This window comes from Antedon mediterranea, chromosome 9 (assembly GCF_964355755.1).
Source record: "Antedon mediterranea chromosome 9, ecAntMedi1.1, whole genome shotgun sequence".
Classification (NCBI taxonomy): Eukaryota; Metazoa; Echinodermata; class Crinoidea; order Comatulida; family Antedonidae; genus Antedon; species Antedon mediterranea.
The window spans coordinates 6836210-6850306 of NC_092678.1; the positions used below are offsets into that span (position 1 = coordinate 6836210).

Here is a 14097-nt window from a genome sequence, read left to right on the forward strand (position 1 = left end):
AGTAACGAGTGTTAAATTTAAATATATATTTTAAATATTGGGGAGAAATTAAACAATTTAATAATTTTCTTTGATGAATATATCCCTTCTAGATTAGATTTTAAGAGATCAAGAATTGTGACAAAATTGATTACAACTTAATTATCACATTCAATAATCGTATTCACAATTAGTAGGGACGGGCCACGTGACTAGTTTTACCAAAAAAATTTGCCCAAATATGGTATTGATATGCTCAAATATGATAGTGGTATGACATCACCATGTCCATATAGGCCTATAGGCAAGATCAATTTTTTTTGTCACATAAAATTTGATAGTGTAGACAGATCTTAACAATCATTCTACGCAAAATATTTCAGAGCGTGCGCACAATGCATTTAACTCGACAGCTGCCGTAGTCTACAACAGTGGCGCGTAGTGAAAATGCAAGGTCGATAATAATGTTTTATGGCGCCGCCAAGATGCTACAAACACGCCAAAATGGCATTTGCTACACTGTAATGATTATTTAAATAATCGAACTGATAATATGCGACGATGAATGATATTTATATTATTTATTTTGAATCTAGGCCTACTAAACTGACCTTTATAAATAGGCCTATATTCAATGCGAGTTGGGTACAAAATACATAAAGCGGATTTTGCTATGTTTTTGTATGTGGTATAGATTTACAAAATATGTAAACGTAAGTGTAAAAGTAATAAGGTACGCGATCATAACACGTTACCTACAGTGGCGTAACATAGAGACCCGAGTCCCCTGGTTTAGGAACCCTAAGTGGCCTTCCAACACTGGAGACATTAGACAACGCTGGAGACAACAATTTAATGCCTTTTCCTCTGGGCACTGCTCAGGGGCCCTATAAGCTCTTGGGCCCGTGGGTTTAGCCAGTGAGCGTTCATAGCCGTTACGCCACTGCTTACCTACCTCAAGTTAATTTTTTTTCTCACTAGGACGCATCGCAAGGACGTAAACGCAACGCAAATAATTTGACCAATCACAATTAATGGATTATTCGACATTCCGCGTTGTCATTGGCTTGCGTTGCGCTTACGTCCTCCCGCGCTTCATCCTAAAGCTTGGTTCCCACTAGAACGTAACGCAAGGACGTAAACGCAACGCAAGCGTTTTAACCAATGACACGCGAAGTTATAGACAGTTAGTAACGCAAGGACGTAAACGCAACGCAAGCGTTTTAACCAATGACAAGCGAAGTTATAGACAGTTAGCAATCACAAGCGAATAAGTCATCGCTTGTGATTGGTCAATTCACTTGCGTTGCGTTACGTCCTTGTGTTGCGTCGCTAGTGGGAACCAAGCTTGATGGTCAGGAATCATAAGCATAACCTAAACATTGGGAAGGCAGGGACACATTTGTTTACATTATTAACATTAGTTAAAGTTTATAACAATTCCGTGAAATCTTACAATAATCAATAAATAATATTCAACCTTCAAAGAAAATTTTGAATAATACAAACGCTGTCTACTGACGTCATGATGACGCAAAAGACTAAACATTTTTCACGATAGACATCATTGGACAGCTATTTTAAATCTACTATAAAATTGTTCGGTAATTTCTTTTCTCTCTTATTAATTGTAATTGTGATTTTGTCTCTTTAAAATGGCAATATCATTTCAGGCATTATTTCTTTGCGAGGAAAAAAAAAGTTATATACAAATAATGAATGCAACTACAACTATTGTTATGAGGTGAAAATAAAATATTTTCACCGAAAGAAAGGTGCATGGATAAAAATTAAATAATTTGTTTTATATAACATCTAATTATTATATACTTTTTTTGCATCTGTAGTAATTTTGCACACGCAAGTACATATTTGCACTCGTATAGTACCAATTTGCACTGGTAGTACACATTTGCACCCGTATGGTACACATTTGCACTCGCATAGCACAACTATGCACCCAAAATCGTATATTGGGGGGGGGGGGGGAAGAGGTCGACAGTTTGGAGTAAGACTGAAAGAACACCAAAAAAAGACACTGAAAAGGTCTCCGATCGCAAATACACCCGGGCAGCTAGAAAGGAATCAACATCCGAAATCCACAAATCCACCATCACAGACTTGGAGGGGGAAAAAATTCTTGACAGAGACTCTAACCCATTCACGCGTAGAATCAGAGAGACAATCCAAATCAGAAAGAGGGGTCTCACGCAATCAACCGCGACGAAGGGGCTGTATTTCTCGATCACGTATACACATCATTGCTACGAAAAAATATGACGTCACCTAGAAACAATAGCAACAGATTTTCAGGAAGTAGCAGTGGACCGGATCACTTGTGATCAAGACATCAGTCAAGATGGCGAAAGTTAAAGAATGTGAGTAATTTCTTTACTAGATTTGTCAAACAAAATGATTTATTTATTATCTACAATCCTACAAAATGCACTCATTCACGGGTGTACCCGACTATTCAACGGCGTTTAATAGGCCAGTAAATTCAATGCACGACACGTGATACCTAATCAACCATCAAGTGTATTATAAAATAGAAATAATAAACATAAATGAAGAATAATAATAATAATACATAAGATGCATGCCATGCCATTAAAATTCATGAGTGTGGTTACGTGATTTGAACTAGGATACAGGGGATCTAAAATTCATTGAAATTAAGAATTTCAACGAACTGATATTAACAGAACTAATTAAAATTCAATAGCGCTAAATTATTATCTATTATAAGCTTTGTGTCTTATACGAAGGATGAATTTCAAAATGTCAAAAGTAATTTACCAGCACTGATTTCTTTGAAAACTAAAATGAACGACAGGCTGACATTCAAAGCATATAGAGTTAATTATTACCGTCTATACCATCAGTCCCAACACTGCCGTATAATGTTAGGGATGGAATAATTTTCATTTTAAAACAAAGATTTCTATATTCGGGAAAATTAATTTAAGGCCTTACACTTTATGAAAAAATAAATCGCCACGAAAGGGATGAGACGGGGTTGATAGTAATAGAGTATCAAAATGACCGGAATTTAAGGCCACATATTAAAACAAACCCGCCACGAATGGGAGAGAGTGGGGGAGTATATAATAGAGCATCTAAATGACCAGAGTTTAAAGCCACATGAAGAAGAAACCCGCCACGAATGGGAGGAGACGGGGGTGGGGGAGTGTATTATGATAGAGCATCAAAATTACCGGAATTTAAGGCCACATATTAAGAAGGAAAACCCGCCACGAATGGGAGGAGAGTGGGGGTTGGGTCGGTTAGTATATCATTTTAAGTAGATGATCGGAATTGCACTGAGACATTTAAACTTTAACATTTGAAAACCGGCACGGAGGGTTGGAGATAGTTGGGGTTCCGACGCCCCACCATTCCACAAGGATCCCCGCTCTGAATACAAAATCGATAACTTGTATTAGTTTCGAAAAATTGTTAAAACTGAAATAATTCATTGTAACGCCTTAGTAAATTTGACAATTTATTTCTCTTATATTGTTTTGGTGAATTATGGATATGGGAAAAAGAATTTGACTTTGTAAACCAAATCAAGGTATAGGAGTTGATAATGCAAAACTTTGTAACTATTATTGTTAATATGTTATAATAGCCTGGTTTAAACTAACAAATGATTATGATGAGGTATGGTGATTTAATCAAATATTATAATGTGACGTCCTCACACGTCTTTGATTTTCTTTCTTCTTCTTTTCTGATCTTTTTAATGTTGATTGGAGTTTAATTCATAGGATGCCTTACGAATGTACTCCTGACACTAAAACACAATTCCTGCAGTTCAGATTTATACATATAATTCTTCCCACAAATAAGTTACTGCACAGAATTAGCCTGGTTCAAGATGATAAATATTCTATTTGTAGTAAAAAAAAAAAAACCAGTAGAATATCTAATATGGTCTTGCGAGAAAACTTCTAAATTGTGGGACGATGTGTTTTATTGGTTCAGGAAATTAGACATCCGTTTTAAAATAGATTATATAGACATATGCTTTGGTATTTTTGAATACAAATTTACAATTTTAGTAACATGTTTTTTTACTTCTTACTAAGAGATATATATATATATAAATGCAAGATTTATAAAAGTCCTCTTAACTTCAATCACGTTAAGGACTGGGTACTTTTTACAGAAACTGTGGAGAATAATATTGCAAAAAATAGAAATAAGTATAATGTCCATATCAAAAAAGTATTGTAAACTAAATTAAGGAATAAGAGTTGAAAATGCAAAACTTGGTAATCATTATTGACAAGGGGTTATTATAACCTGGTTTAACTTAAGAAATGATTATGATGAGGTATTTGTGGTATATCAAACATTGAAAGAGATAATGAAAAAAGAGAATGACGATTGAGATAATGTGACGTCCTCAAGCGTCTTTGGTTTTTCTTTTTGTTTCGTTCTGTTTAGTGTAATGTTTTTGATAAAAGGAAAAAAAAATAAAGTTTTTGAAAAAAAAAAAAAAAAAAATTTTTAATATTAATTTCAATTAAAAATATATAGTTTCTGTTCAGTTTTGTAATTCCCGTGAAACTCTATTTGTCGGAACATTCAACACATTTCCCGTTTCGTTGAACCATCTTTACACACATCTAAATTCAAATAATTATGCAACGGAAAATAACATAACGTTATACAAATTTCCTACTTTTTTTTATTTGAAGATTGTTAAAATTCTGTCTGTTATTCTGTACAACCTCAATTCTTTTTGTATGTTATCTGTAAAATGATTTCATGTCATTATGGTATTCCGAAATAAAAAAAAATAGGCTAATAATGAAAAACAATTGAGAATACAGTAGTGTGTGCACGCAGCGCGCGCCAAGTGGTAGCCGAGCTACTACTTTGAGAAAAAAAAGTGTGATGTCCCCAAATATGGTGGTGATATACCTAAATATGGTAGTGATATGAGATCATCATGTCCATATATGGACATGTCACATGGTTTTGTCAAGTAAAGTTTGATAGTGTAGACAGAGCTTTAGTTCCAAACCTATTCAGATTCGGACCAAGTGATTCCCATCTGCTTGATGTCAAGGTGTGTCGAAAGGGAGGAAGGCATTGAGTTATCATGCGGGTTAAGGCAGGGGTGCCGCGCGCAAAATATAGCCATACAATCGACACTGAGCTTTCCTCGACTATTAGACCTACTCTACTTGGATGATAGGGACTTAAAACCGAAGGCCCAGAGTGGTCACATGTGGATCCTGTGTATTTAAGAACTCGGGGTGTGTGGATGGGGTTCCTGGTCCCTGTCGACAGAAGCCTGTACAGAACGAAGGTGAGAAGGAACGTTGTATATTTCGTTCACACCTGTGCGCAATTCCGCCTTACAGGCTACGAGTCGCAGCTTATTTCTTCACATTTACATTACATATCAACTATCTAAAAATAGAATATAGGCCTATGAAAGTGTGTTTTAGAACATGTATTTTTCCTGTGTGATCAAGACACTATAAATCAATCAACAGGCCTGCTTTTGTAACTGTATGTTAACCCACTTCTATCAATAAACCCCATTAGCACTTAAATCAGAAACAGAAATCGATAATAGGTAAAACACGGCACAATGTACGGTTGTGTAGTAGGAACGTTAAGGTTTAACAGAATTGATTGACAGTTCTATTAAAACAATGAAGAACATAAATTAAATTCTGTCGTAAAAACTGACTGGCGTTCAGTTTTGGATACAGTATGCAAAGCGTGAAGATAATTAAGTTAAGCTTGGTTCCCACTAGAGACGTAACGCTAGGACGTCGCAACGTAAGCGAGTTAACCAATGAAGCTTGGTTCCACTTGTTCCCACTACGACGTAACGCAAGGATGTAAACGCAACGCAAGCGTGTTTACCAATTACAAGCGACAGTTCGAATAATCCATCGCTTGTGATTGGTCAACTAACTTACGTTGCGTTACGACCTTGTGTTGCGCTTCTAGTTGGAACCAAGCATTACAAACGATAGTTCGAATGAGCCATCGCTTTTGATTGGTCAAATCACTTACGTTGCGTTACGTCCTTGCGTTGCGTCGCTAGTGGGAACCAAGCCTTCGTCCTAATTGCGTTGCGTCTTTAGTGGGAACCGAGAATTATACTGTATTTGTAAAATTATCACGAAATGCTCGGATCGGACACGAAGTGCAATAACATAAAAACAAAAATGATTTCCCAAAAGAGTAAAACAATATATAAAATATGGATAAATCCTATTGTAATTTAAAAACACTAAACATGAACTAATTAAGAATTTTGAAGTATTATCAAACAAAGTATTAAATTTAGATCGGCTGATCTACACACGATTCCACCGGACGTACCGATATGAAAAAATAAATAATATATAAAACAAATAAATAAAATAAACCAGGGAAGAGTGATTTTTTTTTTTTGGAGTACTACATTTTGCCAAGTAATAAATGAAATAAAAAACAAATAGCATAGTATAGTTTGAGATTTACTATTCATGAGCAGAACCTCTATTAAGCTTGGTTCCCACTGGTTCCCACTAGAGACGCAACAAGTGAGTTGACCAATCACAATCAATATATTATTCATAATAATAATAATTATAACTGTTGCGTCGCTAGTGGGAACCAAGCATTAAGTGGACATGGCCAAACAAACTGGTCCCTAAAGCCGATTTTCCACTAGGCGAATTTGTTCGCGCGAATCAAAAGCGTCATGCTATGCACATGCGTATTCGCGTTTCTGTCTGTCATATACTGCCTTCTTCGACGAATTCTATTTCCTTTGATTTTTCGCTTTAGCGAAATTTACTAGTTCGAATTGTTTCTATTTTTTGCGAAGCGAAATATTGCGCAACCAATCAGAGCTCAGGAAATGAGCTATGACGCTTTCATGCGCACTCATGCGAATCGAAATGCTCAGCAACCACGCGAGGAACATGAACGTCGCAGCTATTCGCTCATGTAGTGGAAAGAGAGTAGGCGATTTTTTTCTCTTCGAAACGTTTGATTCGCGCGAACAAATTCGCCTAGTGGAAAATCGGCTTAATAGAGGTTTCCACTGAATAGGGGTTAAAATATATCATATTTCCCCTTGTACACTTTATAAGGTATCCCCTTAATAAGGGGTTTGTTTCATTTGAAAACGTCCCCTTAAATAACAAATTTAATAATGAATAGAGAAGGAGTTTTATTGTATTTTTGGGCATTAAATTATTAGTAAAAAAAAACGAAAAAAAAAAAAAAAACAACACCCCAAACAAGAAAAAAAAAAAGCACACAAAATATTTTCAACCTTTGAACCTTTGAATGTGTTTTTCTATTTCCCAAAAGATCAAGAATAAAAAGATAAATCGTTGTAATTTAAAAACTAATTAACAAGTTTTCTTTAAGTAATTAAAGCATAAAATGTCGATTATCCCCCCAAAAATTGGGAAGATTTCCAATTTAACGTTTAATACGATTTTATTTTAATAACTTTCACAAAAGATTGTTAAAACAAATCTACGTACAAGGCCGTAAAGAGAGGAATAATAACAGTCGAGGAAAAGACTAACATGACGTAGTTTAGTCGTCACAAATCGGATTCAAATATTTCATTTTTAATTTTTTTTTTTTTTACACTTTACCAATCTGAAATCAAAACTACGTCATCCATTAGTTCATTGGTCCTCTACAACTTTGTGTAGGCCTATATAAGTGAATTATTTGCTACTATCCCCTTACTGTACTTACTTAAACAAAAGTAAAACGAAAATTCCAACTGAGAGAATTATCGATAATTGGAATGCTTACCTGCATCTGACCTGACGTTTTGTCGATTTTTATGAAAAAGAACGTTGTTATGCAAGGCCTAAATTTAAAGTAGGCCTTTGAAAATCAATGTTAACAAATCTACGAGAGTTTAAATAATGTACAAATCTGCCAATGTTACTACTGTTGTGCCATTTAAAAAACATGTAAGTAAGGAATAAATCTCCTCGTTAACCCGATACATAAATTGTTATATCTGCTGATTGTTCTCTTTTAACTTTTATATGTTGTACTGGTGATAAAATGTAATCTCCGCTGACTGCTAAACAACTATTTTGAGGGCGAACATTCGTTAAAAATATAAAAATGTCTCATGAACTCTTGGCCTAGGTAGGCCTGCAAGCAAGAATATTAATATTACAAGTTCCTTCTTCTTTTCCATAATATTTATCTATTTTCAAGTTCTATATTTAAATGTTATGATGTCGCTTTGGTGGTATACAGTATAAAATGTAGAAAGTGGTAAATATATGACATAAAAAAATTACAAACGATGAAAATTTTAAGTGAAATACACTGTAAATAGTTAATGATTTTTATTGTTTTTATATATCAAATATGTTTATAGTAATGTAGTTTCAATTGTTATTTTGTAATTTTTAATGCAAGCAATGGAATTTCCAGAAATGGATGAAAATAAAATTTGAATCTTGAATCTTGATTACCGTTTTGTAACATTAGTGATTTGTTAATTTCGTATCACGTGTCGTCAATTGTTAGGTCTACTGCCCGGTACAAGTCAAATGTTCTATTGCACGGTACAAGTTGAATGGTTCTATTGCACGGTACAAGTTGAATGGTTCTATTGCACGGTACAAGTTGAATGGTTTTATTGCACGGTACAAGTTGAATGGTTCTATTGCACGGTACAAGATGAATGGTTCTATTGCACGGTACAAGTTAAATGGTTCTATTGGACGATCGGCCTTGAGCCATGTAAATATTTATTTTCTTTAAGCTTTGTTCCCACTTGGACGCAACGTAATGACGTAGCAAACTGAAGGCGGCGAGTTGACCAATGGCAAGCGATAGTTCAAATAATCCATCACTTGTGATTGGTCAAATTAGGTGTTGCGCTTACATCCTTGAGTTTGCGTACTAGTGAGATCCAAGCATAATGGACGACTCGGGAGACAACCTAAAGCTTGGTTCCCACTAGCGACGCAACGTAACGTAATCTACGCAACGTAAGCAAATGCCCTTCTAATAATTGTGTTTGCTCCCGCCTGCGTGAAATCAAACCTGCGATATTTGCAGCACTATTGCGTCGTCGGTTCCCACTTGTGATTACGCAATACAACACTTTGCGTCAATACGTCGCTGCTTGCGTTCTAGTGGGAACCACGCGTTACTTTCGTAGGCCGAGGAGGTTATTTCAATAAATTTGCGTCAAACCAAAACGGAAATTAAGGATTCATCAAATTTGTTCCGAATTAAGAAAATAAATTGGTTATATTTTTCTGTTTATCATTCAAACAATCAAACAATTGTTCATCGTCAAATGATATCGCCTAATGCAAGAAAAACCACAAAGGTACGCAGTCATGTATATTATTGGCATGATGACATCATCAGTATAGTGATTGATCAAATTACTTGCATTGCGCTTACGTTGTAAGTACTGTAATTGTCGCCTTTTCCTAAAAAATATGATATTCCCATATACTACTACTATATGGACATGATGATATCATGTCACTACCATATTTAAGATCACTACCATATATGGGCACATCACATTTTTTGGACACATAACGTTTGATAGTGTACGTCAATGCTGTTATGCCGTTTTCAAAGGTGAACTGTTTACATTGTTTGTTTACGGCGTTGATTAAAGATAAAAAAATAATTTTCTTTTAAAATATTCTTGTCTTCATTGAAACATTACACAGAAGTTAAATATGCATTTGCTATCAATTGAACTCAAGATGCAACAGAGTGACGTAATGAGTAAGTGCGCGGAAAACAATGACGTCACATCGTAAATAGAGAAAATGTAAACAAACTATTTAGGACAATAATCTCATAATTCTCGAATCATACAATAAAACATTTGTTGGTTTGTTTATGGCTCGTTCTACATTGTTTGTAATCTTTTCTCTGTTTTAATAATTGACAGTATTCGAAGATATGGAACACTGTCAGATAATGAAATAGAAATACAGCCTTATTAAATGCACCCCCGAGAACCCCGATTGATACAATGCAACGACGTAAACGTAACGTATCGATGCAACAAGGCGTAAGAAAACTTACACTGTGTGTCAAAAGTGGAAACCAACGACGCAATCACGTTCCCGTAGACGAATGATTCATTTAACGTCATTTTCAGTCCTTGCGTACTGTACGTCGCAAAAAGGATGATTCAATTTTTTGTAAGAGGGGGATGCTGTAGTGTTTCAAGGTAGAAGAGGAAGAAGGGGAGGAGTGGTAGAAGAGAAAAAAGGGGAGGAGTGGTAGAAGAGGAAGAATAGAAGTGGAAGAAGAGGTAGAAGAGAAGAATAGAAGTGGAAGAAGAGGTAGAAAAGGAAGAATAAAGGGAGGAGTGGTAGAGGAGGAAGAAGGGGAGGAGTGGTAGAAGAGGAAAAAGGTGGAGGAGGGGTAAAAGAGGAAGAATAAAGGGAGGCGTGGTAGAAGTGGAAAAAGGGGGAGGAGGGGAAAAAGAAGGGGTGGAAGGGTAAAAGAGAAAGAAGGGGAGGAGGGGTAGAAGAGAAAGAAGGGAGGAGGGGTAGAAGAGGAAGAAGGGAAGGTGTGGTAGAAGAGAAAGAAGGGGAGGAGTGCTAAAAGAGAAAGAAGGGGAGGAGTGGTAGAAGAGGAAAAAGGTGGAGGAGGGGTAAAAGAGGAAGAATAAAGGGAGGCGTGGTAGAAGTGGAAAAAGGGAAGGAGGGGAAAAAGGGGGGTGGAAGGGTAAAAGAGAAAGAAGGGGAGGAGGGGTAGAAGAGAAAGAAGGGAGGAGGGGTAGAAGAGGAAGAAGGGAAGGTGTGGTAGAAGAGAAAGAAGGGGAGGAGTGCTAAAAGAGAAAGAAGGGGAGGAGTGGTAGAAGAGGAAGAATAGAAGTGGAAGAAGAGGTAGAAGAGAAGAATAGAAGTGGAAGAAGTGGTAGAAGAGGAAGAAGAAAGGGAGGAGTGGTAGAAGAGGAAGAAGAAAGGGAGGAGTGGTAGAAGAGGAAGAATAAAGGAAGAAGTGGTAGAAGAGGAAGAAGGGGAGGAGTGGTAGAAGAGGAAAAAGGGGGAGGAGGGGTAGAAGAGGAAGAATAAAGGGAGGAGTGGTAGAAGAGGAAGAAGGGGAGGAGTGGTAGAAGAGGAAAAAGGGGGAGGAGTGGTAGAAGAGGAAGAATAAAGGGAGGAGTGGTAGAAGTGGAAAAAGGGGAAGGAGGGGAGGAGGGGTAAAAGAGAAAGAAGGGGAGGAGTGGTAGAAGAGGAAAAAGGGGGAGGAGGGGTAGAAGAGGAAGAATAAAGGGAGGAGTGGTAAAAGTGGGAGGACGGGAAAAAGGGGGAAGAGGGGAGGAGGGGTAAAAGAGAAAGAAGGGGAGGAGGGGTAGAAGAGAAAGAAGGGGTAGAAGAGGAAGAATGGGTAGAAGAGGAAGGAGATGTATTAGAGGAAGAAGGGGTTGGGAGTAGAAGAAGAAGGTATGGGAGTGGAAGAAGAAGGGGTTGGGTAGAAGAGGAAGAAGGTGGTGGTGGGGAAGAAAAGGAGTAAGAATGTGAGGGGGAGATAATGTAGGGGATGAAGAAGAGGAGGGGTATAGAGGAAGAAGAACATGGGTAAGGGAGAGAGAGCGTGATACAATGAAAACAAATCAAATTTATTGGTAGATACTGTACTTCGTTTGTGAAGCAAATTTATTTGATAAAAAACTAGGTTCAGTAAATGAACATACATTTATTATTATGTTCTATTTATTAGAAAAAAGTAACTTCGAAAAAGACTGATCCTTAAAAAAAAAAAGCAGAGCGAATTTCTACAATAACCAATCATTATTATAAGACTATTTTATTAAAAGAGAAAATTATGTCTTAATAGAAACTTTATTATGGGATATAATATCTCACACTCAACCCATGATTGAATCGAACCAATGTTTACTTTTTTAAAGATCTTATTACTTGGTAAAGCTTGTCTATTTGCATCATAACGTCCACAATTTTCCATTTATCTTTTGATTCCCTTTTTAAAATTAATAATAATAAATGTTCTTCGCGAGTTCCATAAAAATCGATATATTGATAACGTCACAAAAGCGTAGTAAAATCTCGAGTTATCTATGTATTCAATATAGACCGAAATAGTAAGTAGCGGTCTCTACATTTTGCCAACTTTTTCATGAGCGGTTATTTTACTTTTCTTGTAATTATATTATATCTCATTCTTATTAAGAATTATATGTGAAGGTTAGATATTAAAGATAGAAAATATATCATATTTACATAATCTTCGTTATGTAAATGAGATATGCCACCACGAAAACATTTCATTCGCTTTTATTCCAATATTCTAGGAAAATTAAGAAGGAAATTCTAGAATTTCAAAACGTCTATTATTTTTAAATTTGTCTAAAACTTTTTAATCTTTATTAAGATGAAATTTAAAAAATAAAATGGTAGTGATACCCTTTGGATATATTTTGCCAATTTAGTTTTTACATCATTATAAAGACAAAATTGACAAAAGTATTGGGTTTTGGAATTAGTCAAAATAAAGATATAATGTTTCTTGTTGTTGAAAAGGCTCTTTGATTGTCATTTATTCATTTTCAATAACAATTAAAGAAACAATTACCTGTAATTCTAAGAAAAAAAGTTTTCCGAAAACCAATTATCTGTTTTGCGTTAATACATTTTTAATTCATTTTTCTTACTAATCATTATTTTTGTTTGGCAAAAATGAACAACTTTTAAATACAAAAAGGCGTATTTAATGTTTGATTTTGCTTTTCATCTTTATGTTTTATGTTTTGGGGACAATACATCTTTAAGTTGTTTGAAATATATAAACAAAAATATCCTGTGTTCTGTAGTGGCATGTCACATAAGCAATAACCTGATCTGTCCTTTTATATCTTTCTGTTTGATTCCATCAAAACTGAAAAAAAAAAAACAATGAAGATAAAAACTGGTGGTAATTAAAAAAAAATAACCATGATTTTTTTTAAATTTCATTTTTTTTAAATTTTATATATAAAAAGTCTTTCAGTATTATTAGTAAAAAAGAGTGTTTAGGAGGTAATAGCCCAAGTCTGTAAGACATTCTATTAAAAGGAAAATATGTAGATAGAAATAATAATTTATTGTATATTTAATATCTAAGAAAGGTTTTTTTACTTATTTTACAATTGAAATAAGACTAAATTGTGACACTTGCAAACGAAATCAGACATAAAATATTTCCACAAATTCTGAAACTATATACCTACAAATTTAAAATAGTAAAAAAATCACTATCTCTACTAGATATATGAGATGATACAAGATATCATCACAGTCTAAAGTTTGTTACAGTTTTGAAAAATGCTAATAAAGTTAAGCAACATGAAATGACAAAAGTACAACAAAAAAACCAGGCTGTTTTAAAGGGTACGCCTTAGTAAAGGGTATTCTAATTGTTTTATTTCAATGAAACTTCGCACCTTCGTTCATTAACTATTGTATTATTATGCAAAATTTTTATTAAAAACAACCCATCGGAATATTTTTTAAAAATAAAGCATAAAATATGATAGGTTTTATGACAATCATACATAATTGACACAACATTTTAAAATGTATGCATTTAATTGTTTAAAAATAAAAGAAACACTAAGGTAATGTAAATAAATACTATTAACTATCAGTTTCTGTAAAAGTAATTTTTCAGCCTTAGTATTGTTTTTGGCTGTCTATACAAATCTACCTATGCGATCACTTATGTCTGATCTCGCTTGCATGTGCCACAATTATTGTATTGCATTTTTTTTTCATAAATCAATACATTCTAAAGTCATTATTTATACTGTGTTTATTGAAATCTATAAGATGAAAACCCACGCTTTTAAATGTCATGAAAACCACAGCGATTAAAATGAAACAACAATACTTCTGACATATTGACATCTGAAAAGTGTTTTTATGGCTGTTCTTTAATAGAATAGTAACAACGTAAAATGAATAACGTTTGGAAAACATGACTCGATAACGCAGATGAAACCTCACTTGTTTGCAATAATATTAAACTTTGTTTAAAACTGTCAATTAAGCTCGGTTTACAATCTAGTTTGACAAAAGAAGTGTGATGTACCCAAATATGGTACAGTTTTGTGAT

General features: G+C 34.8%; 1 protein-coding gene across 1 annotated transcript in view; it reads right to left on the reverse strand.

Annotated features, from left to right (window-relative positions):
• Positions 1-11610: 11610 nt before the first annotated feature.
• LOC140059034 (actin-related protein 2/3 complex subunit 4) overlaps positions 11611-14097 on the reverse strand; it is a 30827-nt gene continuing 28340 nt past the window's right edge. Inside the window, exon 6 of the mRNA XM_072104850.1 lies at positions 11611-12882. Within this exon, the coding sequence (XP_071960951.1) occupies positions 12877-12882 (6 nt within the window). The 3' untranslated portion in view covers positions 11611-12876. The remainder of the gene's footprint in view (positions 12883-14097) is intronic.